The 27,123-nt window shown below is 42.1% G+C and overlaps 1 protein-coding gene across 4 annotated transcripts in view; it reads left to right on the top strand.

Annotated features, from left to right (window-relative positions):
- The window catches only part of CCDC60 (coiled-coil domain containing 60), a 143,731-nt gene extending 116,620 nt beyond the window's left edge, over positions 1–27,111 (top strand). For 3 of the 4 annotated variants that reach the window (XM_044989442.1, XM_044989440.1, XM_044989439.1), the window contains 12 exons: positions 46–168; positions 3,369–3,473; positions 5,599–5,689; positions 7,645–7,903; positions 14,344–14,431; positions 15,498–15,584; positions 18,167–18,256; positions 18,863–18,952; positions 19,796–19,918; positions 21,718–21,849; positions 24,577–24,766; positions 26,362–27,111. In XM_044989442.1, the coding sequence (XP_044845377.1) occupies positions 46–168; positions 3,369–3,473; positions 5,599–5,689; positions 7,645–7,903; positions 14,344–14,431; positions 15,498–15,584; positions 18,167–18,256; positions 18,863–18,952; positions 19,796–19,918; positions 21,718–21,849; positions 24,577–24,766; positions 26,362–26,469 (1,486 nt within the window). In that variant the 3' untranslated portion in view covers positions 26,470–27,111. The remainder of the gene's footprint in view (positions 1–45; positions 169–3,368; positions 3,474–5,598; positions 5,690–7,644; positions 7,904–14,343; positions 14,432–15,497; positions 15,585–18,166; positions 18,257–18,862; positions 18,953–19,795; positions 19,919–21,717; positions 21,850–24,576; positions 24,767–26,361) is intronic. The other variant, XM_044989441.1, reaches the window with a different exon arrangement.
- Positions 27,112–27,123: the final 12 nt, after the last annotated feature.

Here is a 27,123-nt window from a genome sequence, read left to right as displayed (position 1 = left end):
ATTGTATCCTCCACTTCTAATGTTTATCCTTGTCCCCTCCCTTAGTTTCTTTTTAACAGAAGGTCCCCTGCTGAGGAAGAAGGCAAAGAAGAAAAAGAAGACTGTCATACAGCCTTTCATCCCTGTCTACAACAGTCTTTTGGTTCCACAGCCACCTGCATCACATGCGTATGTTCTAAGCTAAATCTAAGATGCACCCATCTTGCCAGTATATAAGAGAGATGCAAAGTAAAATGAGACCCAAAGTGCTAATGCCTCAGGCCACTGTCTGCCTGATGGCCCGTGAACCCTAGAATTTTGGAAATATGTGGCTCATCAAATAGACAACATTTTTACCTACAACAGGGTCAAATTCTATCCTCAGATGAATGCATGTGACACCATTGACTTTTAATGAAAGTCCTGCATACACATCAAAAGTAGTATTTGTCTCACAGGCCCTGATCCTACAAACTCCCTACTCTGTGTGGTGAAGATTTCAAGCTTAGGTTAATTTTTTAAAAATACGGTCAAATTCAAAAGTTTAGATTGCCTACCTAAAAATTGTTTCATGTAAGAGAGAGCATGTGTATGTACTAAGTGTGTATGGATATGCTTCTTTGAATTCAGAATGTCTGCGGAAGCACACTTACGTGCTGTTGGGTGTTGAATGCCCACAACTCCCATTAAAATCAATCGAAACTGAAAACACTAAGCACTTTGCAGGATCAGCCTCATACAAAGGTTTCATACCCAGAAACCATGGTGCATTCAGGAATCAGGGGTGCACATCATATATCTTCTACAGAAGTTCAGAGCATTCTAGAATGCAAAGGAGACATTGAGAAATGTGATATGCCACAGTTCTTTTGTACCCACACATAAGGACCAACGTTTGCCTTCAGATACACACACTCACGTCCCATTGACTTCGATGGGAATTGTGCATACATAGGAGATTTTTTTTCCACTAGCTAGCAATCAGATTTTTGTAATACCTGTTAAATACCTCCAGGTTAATTGCTGACCACCATACAGCTCCCATCAGAACAACATCCAATCCCTGACACTTTCTGCTGCCAAACCTTTTCCCATACCACCAACTCACTTATTATTAATCACATTTATGTTGATCATGCCTAGTGGCCCACCAAGAACAGGGCCCATTATGCTAGGTGCTGTACAACCATCATATAAAAAGCAGTCCCTGCCCCAAAGAGCTTACTTACTGAATAGACAAGACAGAGCACTGGGGAAAGGGATAGAACTAGAGGTGGCTGGAGAACAATACAGGTCTGCAACAACTTTCAAGGTTTTACATTTGTTTTTGTTCCACACTGGAACACAATCAAACCATATCAGATGTCTTCATGAAATGAAATTGTGTCAACAGTCAGGTTTTCAATTAGGATCTCCCTTACTGAAAGTGATGTGAAAGTCCACCCTGGACTTCGGAAATCTTCCCATCCAAAACTTTGTCAACACTGATGCATTTCTGTGAAGTGTTTCACCTTTGATGAAACCGCATTTTTTCAATTAAAAAGTCTGTTGTCAAAAATCTTCCAACCATCTCAAGACGTAACATACAAGCAGAGTGAACGTGATGGCGGCTAACATCATGTTAGTTCGGTGACACTTCGTTTCATTATTTAACACTCTTCACTGGACTTAGTTAGGAGAATATTAGCTAGATGGAAAGACGGACAGAGAGGGCAGGAGGGATTGGAATAAACAGCCAATTAGCACAGGGGAGAGAAGTTCAGCATGTAAACTGCAGAAAAGCTTGCTGATGGCATCATCAAAGTCCATCCATGTCTCCTTGAACTGCTTTCTGTAGCTGCTGTGCCCACGTCAGTCTCAGGCTGGCTCCTCCCTGCAGTTTCTTCCCAAAGGTCACATGACTTAGAACATGGTAGACACAACATGGCTCCTGCTGCCATGAGCTTAGTGCCTCCCATGCACAGTTTTGGGTCTGGAAGTAGCTGGCAGAGAATAGTGGCCCCAACTGGGCTCCATTTTGCCTCCTCCCCCCAGTGCAGCAGGACCTGTTTGAATTGATTTCTGCAGCTGCCTGCTTCAATCTCCTAACCTCTCCCAGCCATTAAGCTTTCCCACACATATTTGGATGGTGCGAAATCCCTCCCCATCTCCATCAGAAGCCCTGGGAATATAAGTAACAGGAAAGCTCTAGAATATACCAGTGCTTTGCCCAGCAAAGACAACTTCCAAGCCTGTTGCATCCCTCTTCACGGGTATATGGAGGAAATTGTTATAGCGGGGAGAGCATGGAGTAGGCACATAAGACTGAAGGTTTCAATAAAGTTTGGGTAGTATCCTGAACTTATGCGTGTATATGCCCAGAAAACCTTCAAACCCTTTGAGATTTGACCACCACTAATAATAATGGCCATCATAGATCCACACTCACACTTACCTTCCTCCACTCCGTTAGCTGAGTTTCTCCTTTTGTGGCTCAGTCATAAGGAACTGACAGTTGGATGTCGTTAGAGAGACAAGGTGGGTGAGGGAAGATCTTTTATTGGACCAACGTCTGATGGTGAGACCAGCTTTTGATCTTACACAACGCTCCTCTTCAGGTCTGGGAAAGGTGGTCTCAGGGGCAGCTCTAGGAATTGCGCCGCCCCAAGCACGGCGGCACTCCACGGGGGGCGCTCTGGCGGTCGCCGGTCCCACGGCTCCGGTGGACCTCCTGCAGATGTGCCTGCGAAGGGTCCGCTGGTCCCGTGCCTGCGGGAGGTCCACCGGAGCCGCTTGCCGCCCTCCCGTGGGACGCCGCCCCAAGCGCGCGCTTGGCGCGCTGGGGTCTGGAGCCGGCCCTGGGTGCTCTCAACATCACAGCTAAATGCAAGGTGGTGTAGTAAAATATATTACTCCACCCACCTTGTCTCTCTAATATCCTGGGACTGACACAGCTACGAGTACACCGCATAGTTTGGGGTTGTGTCAGTCACAATATTTACATGTACTCCAGGATTATGCATTGCTCTCACTCAAGCAAGTGCAAATGGTGTCTGGGAAGCCTGAGTAAGGATTCCTGAGTGGGTACATAGAAAGGCACAAAAACCTAGGAATGTGGATCTGTGTAAGATACTGCCTTCACAAAACACAACTGTGTCATTTACCCTTTCCCACCAACAGATGTGGAAAAATCACCCAGGGTGTGCTGGCTAACTGACATGAAGTTGTTTACAGGAGGCATGATCCAAGATATGCTGTTAACCTATTCTGTGTTTATCCCCAAGATTGTTGTTGTCAGTCATTTAGTTCCTGACTGTTTGCCAGGGTATCCCCTGAATGTAATGATCTAACTGTTCCTTCTGTCATCTTTTCAGTACAGCACTTGTTTGTTTTGTTCTTCATTTTCACAGTGAACCCCTCTTTCGACAGCTTTGTGCTCTACACTGGCTCTTGGAGGCTTTGACTCTCGAACCCAACTGTTCCTTAAAACCTGTGTTAACCTGCTGGAATCCAAAGTACAAGCATGCTGCATAATATTCTTTGATGGGATGAGGGGGGGTTTTTCGATTGCAAACATTGTTGGTTTTCCTCTCCCTTTGCTTTTAAGTAAAAATTATTCAAGTTACGTGTGATTACTAATTCTGGACCATATTGTGTTATCAGATTGTGCACAGAACTTCTCTTTGGAATCAGTAAGTTCTGCGGACAAATCAGCAGCATAGCATGGCCCTCTGTTAGTATATGCTGTAGCACTAGCAGAAAGGATCTTGAGCTTTTGAAGCCAAATTTGGTTTTAAAAAATTATCCAAGTTAAATGTATTTACTAAGGTCCTGATTCTGCAGCCTGCCTTGCATGGCTTGCCCAGTGAAATCAACTGGAATTTTCTCTCCAGAGCGATTGCAGTACAGAGCCTGTATCAAGTGATATTTGCTAGCTATTTTTATTTCATCACTTAGGTATGGCTCTGGGCTGTTTTAAAAGATAAGTTACTTCAGAACATTTTGTACTATTGCTGTTTCACTTGTGTAATTAGTAGTAAATACTGTTTTTAATTTTTCAACATTTTCAGCCAATAGACATAGTAATATTGAAATAAAATATATTTAAAGTATTCAGGACGTTTTCTTAATTGTAAATCCAGACATCAGATGGAACCATAAAGCAATGAATGACATTCTTTTCTCTGATCCTCGGGGTAGAGCTCTTCAAGGCAGTTCTGGTTTCTCTCCCCATATGTCCAGAAATCCAATTGACACAAATAGAAACTTTGCCTATATACAACAGAGAGAGCAGAATAGTCTTGGAGAGAATTCACCAGGTGGACTGGAGATGAAAACTTAGTCCAGTGTGTATTGTGTGTGAAATGTTTGCCCCCACTACATATGTGGACCAGCACTAGTGAGGGATGAGACACACGCTGTGCCAGTGGGTTTCACAAATATTTGCTCACAGCAGAGAAATTTAGACTCAGGACTTCTGGGTTCAATTCCAGGCTTAGTAGGGGAATGTGCTCTACTGATTTTTTGCACCCTTCTGACCCCAGTCTCTGAACCCCACCCCAAGCCCCTCTGTCTCCTTCTTCTCCTGTACACTCCTCAACTGCTCCTACCCTACCCCTCTATCCCCGTCCTCTGCCTCTTCCCTCTCCCCTCTGCATTCAAGTCAGACGACTTCCTCTATCTCTTCCATACAGCCTGGGTGCCAGTACAGGGAGCATTGAGAGCACAGAAGAGACAGGCCCTGTGCTCTCAGTTCTGGTGCCCCACACCACAGCAGCCCCTAGCAGAGCAGTTACAGGAAAAGTCCTGCTTAGCCATTACAGCCCCAATCTAACCCGTGCTCAGTGCAGACAGATTCTTCAGTGTATTTAGCTGCCACACTAATGAGTCTCTACTAACCACATGTGAACTGTGATCTTTTTCAAAGTCTTGCAACTTGACCAAATTTGGGAGAATTGTCAGGCAGACAGCAAAAGGCACATCTCTGGTGCCAGGGCACCTCCCCCTGCCAAATTTCAATACCTTGCTCCAAAGAATGGAGGTAGTAGACCTTTTAAATAAAACAGCTGGAAGAATTTTTTAACATGGTCAAAACAGAATGCAGTTTCCCTAATCTTGTTCTTGGAAATGGCTGAAGTATTTTAAATGAAACTTTAAAAACAAAATTCAGTCTGAGGCAGGCACTTGGCATGGCAAATCTCAGCCCAAATGGGTAGAAGTTATAAGCAACTGAAAACATGGTCTATAATCAGCACTCCCAGCTCCATTTGTGTTAGGCCAAATCTGCAGTCAGTTACATCGGTGCAGCTACACCACCCAGACCAAATTCTTCAGTGCCTTACGCTCTCTGGAAATGGGAATGCACAGAAATAACTGAGAGCAGAATTTGGCCTAATGCATGTGTGGTATGTTTGTAATACATAATAGCTAAGCTTTCTGAACATTTCTCTTCACCTGTGACTATAATTCACTCGCCGCTGTAACACTAGTGAGTTATCCCTCTCCTCCTTACAAGTGAAGATAAATGTCATAGCAGAGATTGGCCGTCATTTATTCTCTATTTATTGCATTTCTAAAAAGAACTTGTAATAAAAGCAAAATTCTGGAAATGGAAAACTCATTATATTGTTTTTCACTTAGAGACCCTGGTGGCAGTAAAAGTACATTTAAAAAAATCAATAAGGACAAGGCAGCACGGTATAGATGGGAGCACTTTATCATGGATACAAAGGTAACTTCATTGCTTATTTCTACTTTACGAACTAGTCCAACTTTCAAAATATTTATTTTCTCTGTTTTGTTCCCTCATGTAACTCCCTGATTTGATCTTTCTGCTTTGAAACTTGTGACTGCATGGCACGTGGCTCTCTGGATTTTGATAAAAAATGTTTGACGACGGATTACAGAAAGAGCAATAGTTAGCCAGATACAGGAGTGTAGCTGTGGCTTTGGCTGAATAGTAACTAGTGATGTTACTGGAGGGAAATGTACTACGAAAAAATATGAGAGTCCCTGAAAATATTGGCATCTTGCCCCTTTGTTAATTAATTGGGGATGCAATCCTACTTACCCATATTCAAATGAGTAGATCTTACTCATACAAGTAGGCTACTGTAAACCATGTGAGTAAGAATTATGCAATTTAGCAGGATCCAGTTGCAGTTTGCTTGCTAGCTTTTTAAGGGCCCCATCCTGACAAACTCCAACAGTCCGTTTGGTTTTTTTTAACTTAATTAAAAGGTAAAAATTTAAATCAGAAAACAAAGTCCACATATGGCATCTAGAGAAAAGGAAAGGGGAGGAGAAAATAAGGCCATTCAGACGAAAGGCTTTTTAAGATATTGAAAATTTAAATCTCTAACTGAGGAGAAGTGACATTATTGAAGGCAACATCGGGTGTACTACAGAAAATGTTGTGAAGAACTTTGATGCTCTTCTGCCGAGATAGTCCATGTTTCTGAAGAAGTGACAGGTGCTCTCTCTCCATCTTTCTTATTTATTTACTATTACTACCACAGGTATCTTCATGAAAACAAAGGAAGTATAGTGCCCAGGGGTTAGACCAGGAGACATAATATGTTTATGGTTTTGCTTGAGGAATCAGTAGCAAGAGTCGCTGAACTTCTAAAAAGACAAAGATCATGTTTCATCATAAAAACAACCACACTGGGCCAGACCAATGGTCCTTCTAGCCCAGTATCCTGTCTTCCAGCAGTGGCCAGTGCCAGGTGCTTCACAGTGAGTGAACAGAACAGGCAATCATCGAGTGATCCATCCTCTTCGTCCACTCCCAGCTTCTGGCAATCATAGAGTAGGGACACTCAAAGCGTGGGGTCCTCCATGAACTGATCTAGTGCTTTTTTGAATCCTGTTATATTTTTGGGTTTCACAACATCCCCTGGCAAATATCTTTTGTAATAATAAAAAAGAGAGGAGAGAGGGAAATCAGCAAATCTTACAATATTCACAGAACTTTTTCTAAATAGGATGTTTTCCAGATTCCCATGTGGGATTAGATTAGGGCCCAAATCAACAAGAATCAAGGAATCCAAAGTGAATGCTGATGTTGACATTCCTCTCTGCTCTCATGTTGCTGTGGCTTTTTTTTCTTGCAGCCTAAATTAGACAGAAGTTTCTCTGTTGTCATTTACATTACCGTTATTTAAATGTAGGTTTTCATATTTGATATGAAATCTTGTATTGAGATATGGATTCCTCCAGGGTATTTGCAATGTGATACATTCTGTTTTGATTATCAAGTGTGCAGATTTCAGTCTGCTGAGGTTTCGTATTTCTGACACAGGAAATTGATTTCCAGGGTGTGGGAGAGGTGGAGGCTTGAACATTTATCACTACAGCTTTGACCTTTTTCTCCCTGGAGTTGAAAAAGTTGAGGATTTTTTTATTAGCAAACCTCTGTGAATCTGCAGTGCTACTTGTTTGCAAAGTATACTGGTCAACTTGGCACTAATGCCAGAGCCAGAGAAAGATGCAGGGAAGAATCCAAAATGAAAGAGACCCCAATTTAGCAGTTTAGCCAACCTGTTGAATTTGCTGCAGAAAATCTGCATGGCGCAAAAAAGCCTAGAGGAATCCAGTATTAGCATTAGATATGGAAATACAGTGCACCATCCCTGTCAAATATTGTTATAACAATTCCCCTCCTTTATTTTCCTTCTGGGTAAGAAATCCTGCCAGAAAGCACCACGTAGTCAGCTTAGCAGGAAGACAAACAAGAAAACATCTGTCATAAGCGTCTCTCGGCTTAGTGGTCTGTCATCTCCCCATAGTCGAACTCCTCTGGGCAGCATAAGTTCCCTAGTCCCCAGCTCTGAAGACAATACCAATGTGAATACAGCTCCCATTGATGTCACCAAGGAATGTGAAGACAGTGAGTCAGTACAGAGCAAACAAACCAGAGAGGATGAAGAGCCTGTTTCCCACTGTAAGTTGCCTTTACTTGACTGCACAGTAACAAATGTATTTGCTTCAACAGTTGCCAAGAAGTTCTTTAAGATAAAGATACTTCTGGCTGGAGTAGGTTGTATGACTTTGAGCAGGTCACTTAACCTCTCCATTCTTCCTTCTCTCTATCTGCAAAATGGGGGCAATAGAGCACAATCACAGGCGAGTATTAAGAGGTTTATTTAATTAATGTTTGTAAAGTGTTTTGGCATCATCGGACAGAAGGCACTACCAAAGTGCATGGGATTATTGTATCGATCAGCACATAATGCTTTTCCCATTACCAGGTTTCTTCTTTGCAATGAACACTGCAATCACTGGACATGAAGCAAATCCTCGCATTTTATTTGGCTTGTGCAAAGGGCTTCACAAAGTGGAATGCCCTTTTCATCTTTCCTGTCTGCTTTAAAGACAGAGGTAATCTATTCTAAAATACCTTATGGATAAAGGACTGCGTTGGCTTCATGTACCAGCAGGTGGGTCGGTGAGGTGTCATTTCACTCACGCAATGTTGCCAGATGGGCAGAGAGGACTGAGGCATCTTCCTGGAAAATCATCAGAACTACTTTGCAGTTTTATATGATGATTCAAATTTTATTTGTCTGTATCAGTGCAGCCTTCAGCCATAGCATGCTGTGAGCTGCATTATAAGGTAAGTTTAACTCCTGCTTAAGTCCATTGATGTGCCATATGCACTGTCTATCCAGGTGCTTTTTTTGTACTGATATACTATAGGAAAAAACTAATTATCAGTAATTCAGTTTGTTTTATTAATCTACATATTCATCCTGCTGCTTCATTTTTGAAGATTAATATTATTGGAGGAATTGGGTTTGATTTGCTAGATCATCATGTCCAGCTCTCAGTTGAGGTCAACTTTATGTGCCAGTAGGTTTGGACATCCCATTACTAAGTTCTAATACATCAAGAAAACCTGATTCACAGCATCAAAAGATTAATCCTCTTAGCTGTGTTATAAGAAAAAAAGTACTTTGCCTAAAGTGGGCAGGAGAAGGGACTGTGGCTCAGAAGATCATGGTACAATTTCTTTTCAGTAGCCCTCACTATGATGAAACAATTTGAAACCATTGAACGAATTGCTATGGATTTGCCATTGTTCAGCCTATCAAGTTATTCAGATGGCATACAATCCACAACTTGGCAGTTTTCAATAGAAGATGTCTCACAAAAGTAGAACAACTTCTGTAACAACCAGCTGACCCACGGTAATTCCATATGGGGCAGTGGAACTACATAGATATTTAATTTGGGACTGTTTACTAATGTACACGTTACTCATGTATTAATAGCATTTATTTGTATTACTGTGGCAACTGGAGGCCCAAAACAAAACTGAGGCCCCATTGTGCGTGGTGCAGTACAAACACATAATATGAGACAGTCCATACCCCAAAGAGTTTACAAAATAAGGCAGACAAAAGCTGGGGAACATGGGCACTGAGAGATGAAGTGACTTTCTCAACCGGTCAGTGGCAGAAATGAGAATAGAACCCAGGTGTCCTGACTCCAAGGCCAGAACTCTGCCCACTGGACCTCACTGCTTCTAAGAGGAAGCAAAATAAATTGAACACACACTGTTTTGTGAATTATAGGCAGTGCCCGGTGTACTCTGGGCCAAAATAATGCTAAGCTCTGCAGCAGTCAGGTATTGTGTTCAGCGGCAAAAAGGAAATTCTGCATCAGCTTTAAGACATTTTTTTAATGATTTTGTTTATTACCAAGTGAGCTCTGCAGAGGAATAATGCAATCCTGACTGTTCTTGGTGTTAATGATTTTGACATTGCATTCAGTTTACTTTCTGCTCCTGGGGGCAGGAGGTAGACTTTTTACACCAGGGAAGGTATGAGAGAGAGAGCTGGTTTTTCACACTCAGGCCGCAATTGAGGCTTTTGACAATGAGGAAGAGCTGCATCTTCACTTTCCCTCTCTCTTATGACCAACAGTGGAGATGATAGGAAGATTCTGGGGACTTTAATCTTCTAGACTTTAGTAACCCTCAACAGCACCCAGCCACTCGAATGATCGCTGCTCCAATATCTACCGCAGATAGTAGCTTCATTTTTCTGCTAAAATGATCACACAAACTGATATTTACACTGTCATCATTAGGCTTCCAAGTTAATGTTCCACTGAGATGAATGGGAATGGTTGACACCTCCGAGTTATTGTTTCAAGTGGTCTGTTTGCATGCTCAGAATGTCAACTTTCGGGTCACTTCCAAAATGTGAACCGCAGGTATTCTTCATATCTATAACAGCTAGAAATTAAAAAAAATAAAATAAAAACTCACTTTCTGCAGGACAACACTACAGCAGTGGATGGATTCTGAGGTCAATTCTGTAGCCACAGACTCATGTTAAACACAAGGATGCCTCAGAGCCAGAACAGGAACTGGATTAGAACAGCTCAACTGCCCCTGTAGCCTATTGCTCAAACAGCTCATGAGGCTCCCTATAACTCACACAGAAGTACCATTGAGATGACACATGTTTATTGGAAAACATGTGAGAAATATAGTGCTTTGGGCAACTAATCTGCAGATAAATTTGAGCATGATTCTTACAGAGGGTTTTTATTTTGCTTCAGGATTGAGTCTGTAATTTAATATGGAGCCATTTACCTGGCTATAATTTAGTTTGTATTGTTTTGTGACTGCTACTGTATCGAACCTGCGATTTCCAACATCACTGACTGGGTGAGAAACTACACTTGTCCAAAGGTTCTGTAAGTCACATCATGTTGACAAGTCAGGCGTGGAAGCTGTCATCCTCACAGCTGTGGTATAACAGGCAGGTCAGTTCTGAGGTTGTCTAATTTATCATTCAGGCTCCTTCTGGTTTGTCAAAGGTTTTACAAAGTAGATTAGCATTTCAAGCTTGCTTTCTTTGCCACATCTAAAAACTTCTTTTAACGTATACCAACTGTATCATCCCTGTTTTGAATAACACAGCGCTAAATGTAATCCTAATTTTTCATGGTTACTGCATAATGCATTATTTGTGCAAATCGTTTCAAATGCCAGACATTTACTTCATATTGATGAAAAAAATATGTAGGACTGTATCTGAGAAATTAAATGCTAACAGGATTGCTTCTGCTTCTTTAACCAACAATTTAGTGGTGCGGTGCCCAGTCTTAGAAAGATAGAAATTCCAAAAGAAAAGTTATACATATTTGCATAAGGGATCTTCATTATAAAGCTGCACTTTAATTGTAGGCGTTCCTCTGGTGTCCATCACTGTAGTAGCTGAGCCTCTCACATACATAACTGGATTTATCCTCATTAGGACCCCGTGAAGTACGTGAATGTCATTAACTCCATTTCACAGATGTGCAACGGAGGCACAGCATTTCAGCAGCTTTTCCCAGCTCAGACACAGAGTTGGTGGCAGAGCAGGGGTCCCAACCCAGATCTCCTGAGTCACAAGCCAGCATCCCCATCACAAGGCCAACCCTCTTTGCAGCTTTCTCTTTTCTAGTTAATGCTTTGCTGATTCACAGCAGCGCTGTGAGGATTAATATTTATAGAGCGCTTTGAAGATATACAAGCTAAGTACAGGTATTATTATCCCTATTCTTCAGATGGAGGAACTGAGGCAGAGGAACTGAGGGTCCAATCCCACAAAATGGTGAGCACATCCTAGCAGATGTGCATTGCCCTCCATTTCTATTGACTTCAATAGGAGTGACGGTGCTCAGCTTGGCACGATCAGACCCCAAGGGTATGTCCACGCTACAGTCAGAGGGCTGATTGCAGCATGTCTCCACATACCTGAGCTAGCTTTGATCTAGCTAGGCTCAGGTACCAATAGCAGTGAAGCCACTGCACATGGGCTTCAGCGCAGGCTAGGAACACAAGTATGTACCCAGGGACCTGGGCAGGCTTGTACAGCTTGCACTGAAGTCCAGGTTGCCATGGCTTCACTGCTATTGATACTCAGGCTAAAGCTAGATTGGCTGTGCCTACATATGTGCTGTTATCACCCTCCTTCCCCTGATTGCAGTGTGGACATACTGCCAGGGCTCAGGCTGGAGCTCGGGCTCTGAAGCCAGAGAAGAGGTGGGTTTCACAACCTGAGCTCCATCTTTAGCCCAAACCTCTAAACAGCTATTTTTAGAGTCCTACCACAAGCCTGAGTCTGTAGACCTGGGCTCTGAGACTTGCTGCCTTTTTTTTTGCCATGTCCACGTGCCTTAAGAGTTGTGCAAGGTGATAGTGAGAGTCCATGTTAGAACGAATCAGAATTAGAACTCAGGACCTCCTGCCTGGGTGCTTAGAACTCTTTAAAATCAGACCACTTATTTAGATGCTTAAATATGGACATAACACCCACATCGCCCTGATTTCAAGTTCTCAGACGGACCTCCAGGAGAAGACTGATAGAGTAGGTAGAGTAGCAAGGTGCGTAGGACTTAATATCCATGCCGGTAAGAGCAAAATAATGAAAGTAAAAACAGCTAGCTCGACGAAGACAGTGTTATGTGACATAAAATTGGAGGAGGTGAACAACTTCAAATATCTTGGTAGTTACATATCGGCTGATGGCAATATTCAGAAGGAGATATCTACCAGAATCGGTCTTGCAGCAAATGCATTCTATAGACTTCAGACTATTTTGAGGTCAACCATCTTGCAAATGAAAACCAAGGTAGAGATCTATAGGTCGAACGTCCGCTCTGTGTTGCTGTATGCGGCGGAAACATGGAGGACCAACAAGAAGATAGAAAGTCGGCTTCGGGGCTTTGAAGGAAGGTATCTTAGGCGAATTCTTAACATACATTGGCCGCAGCGTATCACCAATGTTGAAGTGAGCCGATTAACGGGCATCAGCAATATAGTGGATGAAGCTAAACAACGAAGATGGAGGTGGCTGGGGCATGTGTTGAGAATGGATGCTGATAGACACCCTGGTATTGCCCTACGATGGACACCACAAGGAAGAAGGAGGAGAGGTAGACCATTGGGGACGTGGCGAAGGACTATTGAAGAGGAAATGAAAGGTATGGGAATGAAGTGGGATGAACTCTGCTGTCTCGCTCAAGAACAAAATGAATGGAGGAGAGTGGTTGGCGCCTTATGCTCCACAGGGAGTGAATAAGAAGAAGAAGAAGAAGAAGAAGACCCTAACTATAGGAGCCAGTTTCTTAAAGTTTTGACCAGTTGGGGTTTGTTTGACAACAGATTAAGTCTGTGTGTGTTCTGTAACCTACTCTGCAATATTTGAATAGGTATTTATTACTGTAGTTAGTAGCAGTTGTCATTTATATTACCACCCTGCTTGTTTGTGCATAGTGCTTTACTGGGGTTTAAGAAAAGGTCCCTACGTTGAAGAACATACAGTTAATTGACTTTAACTTCAAGGTGCTGGTTCTCTCCTACAAGGAGCTACGCCCCTCATTTCCCAGTGGAGCTCACTTAGCACCTCCTAGGATATGTTCAGTACCTTGCAGGATTAGCTCAAAATTATATAGGTAATTCAATGATTAATAATAGACCATAGTGGATGGTGTCTAGGGAGAGGGAATAGGGCTCTGGGCAGAAAACTGTATTGATTATTTTATTGTATTTCTTGTGATGGGCTGTTTGTTTTGTTTAGTAGTTGGGCACCAAAGCAGCAGTGGATTAGTGGTGGAAAGGTCCTCAAAGGAAGTGAGTTTTGAGGAGGAATTTGAAGAACAGTGAGTTCATCTGGCACTCGGGGAGAAGGGCTATTAAAGGTATGGGAAAGCATGAGAGCACACAGTCACAATGGAGAGAAGGTGATAAAGGTGATAACACAATGAAAGTAGAGATCAGCTGAAAGAGAGAAAAAAAGGATGGAGTGATACTTGGACAGGCAGGTATGATGAAGTAAGGGCTTGTTGAGGATAATCATCAGCTTTAAATGCATCATGGTAAGGATATATCTCTTGTCAGATGTTAAAATCCATAGTTCATTTTAAAGAAGATTAAGTTGTGATGTTTACAAATATGCCCTAAGAATGCTAATAGCATGAGCATAGGAATTTGAAGCTGGCCTTGGGTACAGTTTGTTAAAAGTTGCCTACTTTTCTAATTCCTGCACAATAATTTTGGATAAACATTAAAGAAGTTAGGTAACTTCTCATTTGTTGTTTATTTCAAAGCCAAAGAACAGAGACCCACATTTCCAGTTGTGAATAGTGCTTTGGTATAATATATTTCAATTTCCGAGTGCCCAACCTCCTGAAATGAAATGAAGTGCTGAACCTCCTCCCTCTGAAAGTCAGGTCCTTCTAAGGTGTCTTAAATTGGGCAACCACAATTGCTAATCAGAATCAAAACATGAGGCCAGTGTCTGCAGCATTCCCTTGTAAAGAGAAGGAGCAGTGGAGGGTCCAGTGGGCACATTTTTATACCTGTGTTGATTTTTTTATCAGACCTACAGAAATTACTCCAGACCATATATGAAGATGTGGCAAAGAATTTCAGTTCAGAAGATAGTGTTAAGAAGACCAGACTGCACAGGTATGCTACATGATTGGATTCTACAAACCTAAGAGAGGCAGTTTACTATAATAGCGCTTGCACTGTGCTTTTTTTTTTTCAGGATAGTTGCTGATTAAATTCAATATTCAGTGAATTTAGAGGACATTGCCATTTCTCTGTATAGGTGACAGAATGGCCCATTTGACTATGCACAATAAATGTTTATTTTCCAGGTGGACACTCAGTGAATCCTTCTCTTACAACAAACCATTTCATAAATGCCTGTATAAATAATCTACAGCAACTCTATAGAGAAAGAGGCCATTTTCTTCTCAATCTCTATTGAATTGTTTATGCTGCTACCATTGCATTTTCCACATGCTCCCAATAAAATTTCCAGTGAAACTTCTATCAAATGCACTCTGTAATTATCCCTGGCTTTTAGAAATTTTCACTAGAGTAAACAATTAGTGCAGATCAATTTTATTCATTCTCATCATGGTATTGAAGGCTTAGGGTCACTTCAAAGAACCTCAAACTGAACATTTTCCAAAACATAGAGCCTAATATTGCTGTCACTTATAGGCATGCAATGTCACTGAGTCAGTGGCAGAACTTTGGTCTGCAAAAGACAAACAAGTAAAGAGAGCGGAACAGCATAAACCACATTTAAACTTTGTCCTAATGCTACCAGTAATAGTTGTGAGACTCAGTGAGAAGGACCTAGTCTTGACAAGGCTATTACAGGTGCTGTGATTTCTGCAACTCAGAACTGGAGTCTGTGAATTTCCTGGCTGCTGTGGGTGTATGGATTATGTCTCCTTATTAATTTTCAAGTGTGTTTCTGTCTAGTACTGTTTGTAAATACATATTGGCCAGATCCTCAGCTGGTGTAACTTGGGATAGCTCCATTGAAGTCAGCAGAGCTACATCAAATCAAGCCATCTGAAGATCTGACCCACACATCTTGGGGTTATAAAACCCCTAAGCTCTGCAGGAAGCCATGTCTCTTCTCTCGAGATTGACAATCAGCTCCAGCACCAATGCTCATGCACTGGATAAGGTATATTCTGAACAGTTTCAAGGACGTTGTCTTGCCTTCCAGTTCACCACCAGTATATCAAAGGAATGAGAGAACGAGCCTAACAGGCTTTAAGGACCAGGAGAGCATACTAGGACAGAGACCTAAAAGGTAGGAATGTTAAAAAAGACGTAGTGTGAGATATACAGTCATCTTCGCAAGTGGAAAACAGCTCATAAAGTCACATGCATGAATTACACCCAGCTTGGTCTGCTGTAAGAGACAGGGGATTGGAGAAGCTGTATTATGCATCCCCAATTACTAGAGTTGTGCATTTTCAGTACTGGAATTTTGGAATTGCTTTGGAATTTTGCTTTATGGCTCACACTAACATTAATAGGAGCCATGCAGCTGTGGCTAGAAATGTACCTTTGTGCATTTACATTCACTGGTAATCAAGATGAAACATGGTTTAATCTCTGCACTTTCAGGCCAGCTAAAACTGTGTGGAGTAAGACCCATTTATTGTCAGAGGATGTCTCCCACAATGTGCCAGCATTGGGAATGTGACACTGAGACCTTATGGGGCAAGAATAGTACATGGAACAGCACTGATCCACTCTCAGTTATTCTGGTATATAGAATTATTGAAATGTAGGGCTGGAAGGGACCTTGAGAAGTCATCAAGTAAAACTAGACCATCCTGATAGGTGTTTGTCAAAATTGTTCTTTCAAACCTCCAGTGACAGGTATTTCACAACCTCCCTTGGAATCCTATTCCGGAACTTAACTACACCTGTAGTTAGAACGTTTTTTTCCTAATATCTAACCTAAATCATCCTTCCTGCAGATTAAGCCCATTACTTTTTCTCCTACCATCAATGGGCTTGCAGAACAATTGATCACCATCCTCTTTCTCACAGCCCTCAACATATTTGAAGACTGTTATCAGGTCCCCCCTCAGTCTTCTTTTCTCAAACCTATACATGCCCGTTTTTTTTTAACCTTTCCTCCATAGATCAGGTTTTCTAAATCTTTTATCGTTTTTGTTGCTCTTCTCTGGAGTATCTCCAATTTTTCCACTTCTTTCCAAAAGTGCAGCACTCAGAATTGGAGAAAGTACTCCAGCTGAGACCTCACCAGTAGCAAGGAGAGCAGGACAGTTACCTCCCGTGTCTTATATACAACCCTCCTGTTAATACAACCCAGAATGATGCTAGCCTTTTTCGCAACTGGATCACATTGTTCACTTGTATTCAATTTGTGATCTGCTATAACCCTCAGATCCTTTTCAGAAGTACTACAGCCTAGCCAGTTATTCCCCATTTTGTAGTTGTGCATCTGATTTTTTCCTTCCTGAGTGTAGTGCTTTTCTCTTATTAAAATTTATCTTGTTGAATTCAGATCAGTTCTCCAATTTGTCAAGGTCCTTTTGAATTCTTACCTTGTCCTCCAAAAGTGCTTGCAACCCCTCCCAGCTTGGCGTCATCTTAAGATTGTATAAGCATATTCTGCACTCCATTATCCAAGTTATTAATGAAAATATTGACTATTACCAGAACCAGGACTGATCCCTGTGGGATCCCACTAGAAATGCCCTCTCAGTGAACTGCTAGTAATTACTCCTTGAGTACAGTCTTTCAACAAGTTGTACACCCACCTGATAGTAATTTAATTTAGATCACATTGCTCCAGTTTTCTTAGGAGAATGTCATGTGGGACTGTGTCAGAAGCTTTACTGAAATCAAGAAATATCAGATCTACTGCTTCCCCCGCCCCAAACCAGTAGGCCAGTATGTGGTGTTGAGAATTATTTTTCACACTTAACACATGATAATTATTGTGTTGAATTTACCTCTGAAATTGGAAGCTGGTGGCCTGAACTAGAGGCAATTTGGGCCTATCCATTATAATTGCACTGACAAAGTACTCACTTCAGGGTCTCTTAAGACCAGAAATGGTGTGAGTTTGTCAGAAGGTAAAAAGGGGAGGAATTCCCTACTACAGAGGGTGTTTCAGTAACTGTCTGCCAGCCCTATTCGACTGCTTATGTCACTACACTGTGTCTCATCTAAGAAATAGATGATGGGGGCTTCTATTTGAGTTAATTCAATAACTCTTGTTAGGCCATAATTCTGTTATAGGCAGGACGTGTGTATATATGCAGCATCTCCAAGCTCATTTTTGAGTTAGGTTCTGATGGAATCTGACGTGTAATGTGAATTTGTCAGTGATAGGAGGAACAAGATGCCATCAGTCTTCCAACTCTCTCCCTTTGGATTGACTAACAGGGAAGAAAGGAGATCAAGCTGCCATGTTCTTCTCCTCCTCACCTTTCAGGGGCCACTGTCACTGTCAAAGCAAGAGGGAGCATACCACCACTGGGCCTCTGGCTAGATCTACTGCTGCCACTGAACCAGGAAAGAAGAGGGCCTGTGATGTCCCAGCCCTCCACTGAATCTAATTCCATGAATCAGTTTGTCCCAGTTTCTGTAGCCAGTCCCCTGTTCTGTGGTGGGTTCCACACTACAGACTCAAAGAACACAAGACATGTTATAATCTGACATTTACTGCAATATTTTTTCCCTCGGTCTGAGGTAAAGGGGAGAGAAATATCAAGTATAAATCTTATCTCTGGATGGCTCTGAATAAGTCTGTCATATTGGGAGTAATTCATCAGTGCCAGCAGGATGTTTCATATGCTGGAGAAGGCATACTTTGTACATTTTTAAGGATCTTGTCTTGTCTTGTAGTTCACTATCGGTGACTCTGAAGGATGACAAAGTAAACACAACATCCAAGTACCAAGAGAGCTTAACATCACTGGACCAGAGGCCTAAAAGGTAGCTGTAATTACAGAATCTAAGCATGTGGCATGTAGTATGCTCCATGCTATCAGCTTCACATGTGGAAAGCACATGGCATGCACATGACAGATAGCATCTTATTGTTATAAGAGCATGGTGAGTTGATGAAATCCTGCTTTCTGACCGTTACTGATTTCTTATACATTTTGTAAAGTATCAGAGGGGTAGCCGTGTTTGTTACTTTTTACAGATCCAGACTGAGTCCTGTGGTACCTTAAAGACTTACAGATGTATTGCAGCATAAGCTTTTGTGGGTGACGAAAGTGGGCATTCACCCACGAAAGCTCATGCTCCAATACATCTGTTAGTCTATAAGGTGCCACAGGACTCTTTGTTATATATTTTGTATTATGTTTTCAATACAGTGCATGGGGATTTGCCTTGGGTTTTGTACTAATATCACTGAGAGTTGTGCACCTAAATTTCGATGCTGACCTTGAAAATGAATTTTCCATTTTCAAGCAAGATAACTCTGGTTGACATCATAGCTGCTTATCATCTCGGAAATCGTCTATCCCGGTGATGGTGTCTGGGTTTGCAAGGCATACTGTGCTATCTTAAGGGGTTTGTTTTTTCTTGCAGTTCACTATCTGTGACTCTGAGGGAGGACAAAACAACCACAGCAACCTTTAAGGAGGAGGAGAGCACAAAGTACATAAAGAGGCCTAAAAGGTAGATAGCATGCTGGATGCAATGCTCATGAGGGGCATTCATGTGGAAAGCAAAACCCTGCTAGGGAATGTGTACTATTTGATACACAAACTGCTCAGTTTCCATGCAATACCATGTGGATTTTGTCATATGATTCTCATGTACATTAATGTGAGTTGTGAAGCCAAATCTATGGATTTTGCCTTAACTAATTACCCTTCTGTGTTTAATTCCAATACTGGGCAAAAAAAAAAAAAGCCTAGTTAACCTTACCAGTTGCAGATTAGATGAAAGAGTGTGAGATCATAACCATTTATTAGCGAAGAGGCTGCCTGGCCTCTTCACAGTGTCTGGTATTATTTGCAATTTGCAGTCTGCTCTTTATTTATATTTCATGTAGTTTTGTTTCTGGTCCCTCTTTTGGATGATTTCTGTAACTAACCAACACGGTGCAAATTATGAATTTTTCAAATGAATCTGCAACTAGAAATTTGCTGTCCATGAATATTTCAGAATTCAAGCTAGCAATTTGTGGTTTGTGAATATTCCTGCTAGTTAATCTCAAGCACTCGATTTGTCACCCCCAGAAGGATGAACACTAAGAGGCTGTAGATGTGATGAAGAGATTTGTTTTTGAATTCAGATGAATATTTGTAGACCATTTTTTTCTAGTACTTGTTCCGTTCTAAACCCAGCTCTGTACTCCTTCATTTGCATGTTTATGATCAGGAATGTCCTAACTTTTAATCATCTGAGAGCTGAGGCTTTCAATTCACATCACTTTACAAAGCTCTGTGTTCTGAGCTGCCCAGCACTGTTTCACAGAAATGAATAACCATGGTGTTTGTGTGCTTTCTCCTGCAGCTCCCATGCCAGCTATTTCATTCAAAGTAAATATAATTTGTGTGCTGAGATGAGGCAGAAGTTCTCTGCAGTAGCTGAAGAAGCAGCTTTTTGTTTGCATGACAACCTGGAGATCCTTGAACGGTAAGAACTTGGATGCTTGCTGTAAGCTGTCAAAGCACTGCATGCCTCACTTCTGTAACGTATTTAGGACATGCTCTCAAACTTTTTAGAGATGGGTCTGCTAACTTCAGTGGAGTGGTACCAGAGTAATGGCATATGGAGTATATGCCCAGCTGATTTTATGGGTACCCATGCAAGGATGTACACTCTGGACCAAATATTCAAGCCACTGTGCTGAGATTTGCCTGTATGATTCCTAAGGATATTGCACAGAATATTTATCTTTACATGTGTAATTTACAGGCACTGGGAAAAAGTTCCCCCAAACTTCAGAGTCCATTGTCTTCTTTACATTCTAGCCAGTTGATTCAGTGGACTCGGCGACGTTCAACGGTATATCTTTAATTAACGTTTCCAGGCTGAAGGCAGCCTTCCTAGTTTGTCACACAAACCTCTTAAACTGCTGCTAAGGTTTCAAATTCCAGTCTAACCCTTGGTCCAAGAATCCCAGTCCCCCTAGCACAGCACATTTGGAGTGTTGGATTTACTTACTTTTGAAGTTAATCCTTGTTCTCCCAAAGAGCAGCTATTCAGTCACCCCAAATTACAACCAATCCACACATGATCTATAGGGTCATCCACCATCGCTGTGTAGATCACTGTCCTTTCACATTACTGAGCAATTCTAGTGTCTACAGTTGCAGTGGCCTGTCTCATGCGTAGAACAAGTGAGCAGCCTTCTCCCAGGCCAGCTTCAATACTGGTCCATTGATCAGCCGGCATTGGTCATCCTATCCTCTAGAAAGACTGAAATGTTTCACCTATGACTCATCTGAGCTCTATAGGCGTAGAAAATAAGAAACCTGAGATCTCTCTTCACATAGTTATTTTAAAGGGCAGTATCCCCAGTTTCTCCTCCCGCTGCACCACTCTTACATTCACACCTCTACTGGTATGTTAGGTCCTCTCCAGAGTCCCAAAGTATTTTCTCTGCCACCTCCCATAAGCATCCATTGTGACTGCATGAAGAATTGACTGATTCTTGGCTCTTTCAGGATAAAAGAACAAATCGGACCCTATCTAATTACCTGAAACCATTCCACCTTCGCTATAAACTCGTAAAATCTCACAAGCGTAGCAGGGTAGCTCAGTATTTGGATGAGAGGACTCTGAGGATCACCTAGATGTGACAGGAACTAGTGGTGGCAATTCAGTAGATGGCACTCTATTGGCTGAGTTCACCCTAAACCAGTGTCCCATTGTGGTGATGTTGGGAACTGTGCTGCTGGAGAATCTGCTTTTGGATGGGAAGAGAAGCCGAGGTCTGGACTACTTGTGGTCATTATAACTGGATGGGGCTTTTTGTAGGATATGGCATATTTAGTGCGGTATCCTGGACAAAATACCAACTCAGGTAATTAAATTCTGCCTATTCTCCATAGGGTTTCAGATATTTAAAATAGTGTTCTTTCTTACTGCCCTGAGTTATGTAGTATTGCAGTATGCTCTTAAATGCCAGACACTTTACAACTCAGAGGTGGCTGCATTTCAATGTCAGATTATTTGATCCTTAAGTATATACTTTACCTAGCTCACTAAATTGATGGAGGCTTTAATTAATTGTTAGTAAATCATTCGGAGAGACTTAATTTATAAAGTGCTATCAAAGCGCAAAATATTACTGGTATCTATGGCCTGAACATGCTCTATTCTTCTCATCTCATTGCCTTCCACCATCCTAGGTATCTTCCCAGCTAACGTTCTATCAGAATGTTAATTTTTAAAATATACGGTTTTAATTTTTTGAAGTTTATTTGTAGGAGGCGCGAGGAGAAGAGCTCTCAGAAATACCAATCTTTAAAAAACATCACATATTTTGAGAGAGACCTAGAAAGAATGAGACAGTGTGGCCTGAGAGCTGAAAGAGAACATGATGAAGATGAACGCAACTGGTAAGGAAGGAAGAGCTAAACACCCTCCCAGAGCATTTCCTCTAGGACCAAAAGCTCTTCTTTATTTTCAGATTTTTTTCTATAAAACCAAAAGAAAGTCATCTTAGAAACTAGTAAACCCTCTTAAATACCATTGCTCAGGGCTTGATTTTACCACCCTTATAAACATTGTCTAAGTGAAGATGCAACAATGATATCCAGGACCAGATTTCACCTTGTGTTGCAAATCTGTTTGGTGAAGATGGGAGGAGAGAGGGTGTAAGTAGCCTGTTTCCATTTTAAAAAGGTCTGATGCCTCCAGACAACTCTGCATCTCCTCTCCATCTCCAGTGTATGGCCTTGTAGGAGGCATAAGTTTGCAAAACACTTTGGGATCCTTAGGATGACAGGCACTCTAGACGTATACATAATGTGGTGTTGGAAGTGAAAACTTGTGTTCCTATTAGCAATGTTGATGATGGAGAGGACTTTGCCTCCAGCCGTCTACCCATTATGCACGTTTGAAGAACGTTTCCCCGCTAGTGTTTATAAACTGCACCCAGATATCGACTTCATCCTTCCCAGGGGCAAAAGGCATCATCACCATGAGATAAGCAGGCACCTCTCAATAAAGCACTCCTGCAGAGCTCCAGCCTTTGATGATGGGAATTAGATTAGCTATATCGCACAGCACAGAAAATAGGGATGTTGTGTCAGTCTTCCCTTAGTAAATCAAGTGAAGTAAAGTGGCGGCAGATTTTTTGTGTCAAGAGTCTATGTTCCAGATGCTTATTTTCAACTGAGAATGTGTTAGAAGCGAATGGTGGTCTATTTAGAAAAGCTGCATTTTGCATTGTAGCACAAACTCGCCCCACCTGCCTCCCAAATCAAAGGCCTGGTCTAAGTTTGGAAGCTGTACCACTATAACTGTTGAGTAGGGGTGTGATTTTATTTTACTGCTTTAATTGTATCTGTACAAGCCTAGGGGGGATGTATTTATACAAGTATAAAGGAGCCTTATAACAGTATCGCTATTCCCATGCAAGAATATCTGTTCTGGTGTAAAGCAGCTTTATACTAATAAAACTGCATCCACACTAGGGCCGGGTCTATACTGAAAAGTTTTACTGGAATACCCTATGGTTAGGGAGGGGGTGATTTATTATTTTTTAAGCAACATGGCTAGGCCAGTAAAAGCTTCAGTGTAGGTGCAGTTATAGCTCTAAAAAGCCTGATCTATACTACAAAGTTTTGCTGGCAGAGCTCTGACAGGTAGGAGTATGGAAAAAATCTCACCATTAGCCGCGTAGCAGTGCCGGGACAACCCCTGGTGTAGACACAGCTAAGATGACCGAGTGCTCCTGCCAGCTTAGCTGATGTCATTCGGAGAGGGGGTGTCACTATGCAGGCAGAACTCCTTCTGCTGGCTTATGTTGCAGCTCCTCTAGGGGGCTCCACTGGTCTAGCTACACTCACCCAGGCTCGGTGTGTAGATTAGCCCCAATTTTGCTTATATTGGGGCAACCAGCATAAGCTGTACTGATTATAAGCACTTTTATACAATCATCACTGTGTCCACGCTAAAGGATCTTTGCCAATTTCACTTTACTGCTATAACGATATTGACAAAACCCTCCTAGTGTAGACAAGGCCTAGGGAGGTTGTACTACTTTACCTTAAAGTGGGATAACTTTCTAGTGCAGCATTTCTCGAAGTGGGGAAGAGGAGGGGCAGGGGTGGAGCAGGATGGGAAGAGATGGGGCAGGGTGGGGCCTTCGGGGAAGAAGTGGAGAGGGGGCGGGGAGGGGATTTTGGGGGTCCCTGAAAATTTTTAAATTAAAATGAGAGCCCTCTGTTTGCTAAAGTTTGAGAACCGCTGAATAGACAAGGCCTAAACTGTCTCCCCTTATTGGTTCTGGGAAGAACCGCCTCTTGCTGCTGACATACTGTTACGTGTCTTCAGCTGGAGGGAGACCGCGCTTGCTGCTAAAGACTAGTTGATGTGCTGGCAAATTCCAGACCTGCAGGGGACAAGGGAAAAGCCACCACGCTTCCACAGACACATACAGTCTGGAGGGATTGGAGACATCAGTCTCCAAGGCTGTCAAAGCAGCACTAAAAAAATTTACACAGGACATTAAAAAAAATGTGTCTTTTCACAGGAGCTTTATTGATATTGTAATGTATAATTCTCCTCTTGCGTCTCCATATTCAGAGTGAAATGGCAAAGATGGAAAGTTACAAGCACACTCTCACGTCAGTAAGATTTATCTCAGCACGTACTGGGGGAAAAATATGATGACAGCAAGGGGAAAAGGGACAGTAAAGAAAATCAGAAAGTGTGTCAGATCAGGCTGTGATTGCTTCGGAAAATCTATAGAGGCTAAAGAGAGAGGAGAGATGAGCAGGGCAAATCAGGAGTAAAATGGAAACATTTGTCAGTATTTTATTGTTTGCTTTCACACCAAAGGTTTGTCATCTGGAATGTAAATGACTAACCAGGGGATCTCTTTTTAATGCCGTACAAAGGAAGTTGGGTGCACAGTCCTGTTAGCAATAGAAACAAAGCTGCTTTGCATAGTTCCCAGGCATGTAATGCTCAGTGAAGCCTCCCACAAAGACATTTTTTCTCACATTCTGTGAGGGGGGGGACGGAGGGGCAAATAAATCAGGTAAGTCTGAGGTGCCCAACAGTGTAAACATCAGTTTCAAGGACATTTATTTCAGCTCTGCTCTGCTCTATTACAGGTTTTCCAGTTTGCTGTCCAGAATCCCGGACACTGTGAAGAATGACAATCACACACAGAGAATCTTAAAGAAACTGGAAAAGTTTGGCAAGAACCCGGATGTGAGAATCCGTCCCACCACCTTTCTGAAGGTGCTGAGTGAGCTACGTGCATGGGAGTTATGTTCTCCAGACATCTGTGCAGCCGTGGAGGTGACGAGAGTCCATCTGTTAGTGTTCTAATCCCAGGGGGGATGGAGAGGATAGGCATCCTGCAGTGTGATTTACCCAATGGACGGTTACAAAGATGCATGATTTGGGACAATGGAGCCACGTCCCTGCAAAACGGGGATCGTAATATCCACCTTTGTAAAGCCCTTTAAACTCTTTGGGTGAAAGGTGTGGCATAACTGAGAAGTATTAATGATTATTGTTTTGTTGGCATTTCATCACTGATTGTATTTGCTGCCAGAGTGAAAGTGACAGCAGGTTAGTATAAGTAGTTAGAATACATGGAGAGGGACATTCAGTTGTGCTGTGCCCAGGAAAGGCTTGTATTTCACAGATGTGATGTGTGCCAAGCACTAGAGAATAAGAAGCACACTTGTGAACTGTGAAATCTGCAGATTTATTTGAAGAGGCTTCAGCAACATGTGAATACAAGCTGGTCCGGTTATGTGTAAAGAACTACTCGAGTAAAGGGCTCTAGAAATAATTTGCACAAGGGAAAGAAGAAAGAGGGAGAGAAGGAAAGGTGGAAGGAGGAAAGGAGAGGTTATGTTAAATATAGATTGTGGATGCTAAATAAGTAACTTACTGTAAACAAGGCAATGATGCCACCTAGTGGTTTCTGTTATCACAGCCCTTTCCTCTTCTGGTTACAGTATCAGCAGAAAACCCTCAACGGTAACATGTTAAATAATAACAACACACGCAAGCTGCTCAGCGACATCAGATAAACTATACACATTAGAACTATACGCACCTAGACACAAACTAGACACATCTGTGTCATGAGATAAAAAGGCCAAGTTCTTCCAACACCCAGAAAGCTTGGGGATAGTTTAACTGCACTTCTTGGTGACTTACAAAAAGGTAACCATTGTCTCCGGAGCCCTGCCTCGTGTAATCATACCAGAACTCCCAAAGTAAAGCCAGGGAGGCTCCCCGTGCCATCATGCACACTTCATGAAGCCTAGAATTGTCTGTTGCCTGCCAGTTATTTTGTATCTCTTTATCTTTGATAGCGGCTTCCACTCTGTGCCCTTTGCCTGCTCTTCCTTCACACTAGTGTTAGGAATGGCACCTAAATCATAAAGCTACTAATGCTGCTGATTTCTGTTTCCAGCCTCTTCTACCTTCTCCACAAGCATCCACAGAGGAGGGCTCTTGTGTTCCTTCTGGCTGGATCTGATAAAGGCAGTGGGAGTATTTCAGGAAGAGGAAAAACCCCATTCAGTGTAGCTGCCTGACGTGCTCCAAACTAACACTTTGATTCATCTTTAAGCCAATTTAATGTAACACAACTCTGGGTAAAGGAAAAGCTTTACACCTCATACAACCTTAGCTCTGCAGGCTTTAGGGTGTAAATAATACTGAAGATCATAGGGGCTTCAATTTTTAAATTAATTTTAATTAACATGCACTATGATAGAAACTTGTATTAAGAGACTTACTTCCCTTTGCATTTGTATCGCACCAATCTAAAGGAGGTTAACATGCTAACAGTTTGCAGGCTCTGTGGTGGTTGTCCTGCAGTCAGATGTTCTGAGTATCTGTGCCAAGGAAAATGCCTCTTTATTTTTCAGTTTGTGCGTGAAAATATTGTTCAGATGCCAGAAGAGGATTACAAAGCGTGGCTTCAGACGCGAGTCAGAATCCCCAGAAGAGCTCATAGTGCTCCACCCTTGTGCTGAAAGGTCAAAGGAGCTGGTTTCCTGGCCACAAGAGGGAAGTGCTGGTGCTTCGAACAGAGATCTGGTTCCTGATAGATCTGCCTGAATGAGGGCTGGGGGAAAAAACGGAAACCACTCCAATTGTGTATGCTGGGTCGCGACTGAAATGTGTAACTCCACAATGCTCATCTTAACACCAGCCCATATTTACCCAGTGACCACCAAGAAAGAGAAACCAAACACTGCAGTTCCTTTCCAGGTAGCCTCATGGCCCTGCAGCAAGAGCTCACTCTCAGGTTTTCATGTAGAATTAAGACAAGTTGTAAATCACATCATACAAGTCCTTCAAAAACACTCCTCAAAAGCAATGGAGAACTGAGAATCGGCAACACCTTTTTATTGGCTCACCCTTTTCCATTATAGAACCTTCTGCTTTAGATGTTTCGATAGAGAAAACCGATCTTAGTTGTTACAGTCTGTTCTGCACTCCAGTTTTGCTATCTTGCCCTTGCTTTAAAAAAAAATCCCCAGCACTGGAATATTTTAAGCTTTGAGCCAAATCCTTTCTGTGTTCGTTTTTGTATCTTAGTTAAGATGTTTGAGTTTGTTCTATACAATTATTTTAGGAATATCCACGTTGCATTGGTTTTGCTGTATTAAAATCACTATTCAAGT

This window comes from Mauremys mutica, chromosome 16, assembly GCF_020497125.1.
Source record: "Mauremys mutica isolate MM-2020 ecotype Southern chromosome 16, ASM2049712v1, whole genome shotgun sequence".
Classification (NCBI taxonomy): Eukaryota; Metazoa; Chordata; order Testudines; family Geoemydidae; genus Mauremys; species Mauremys mutica.
This window is presented reverse-complemented; position numbering and strand designations above follow the sequence as displayed.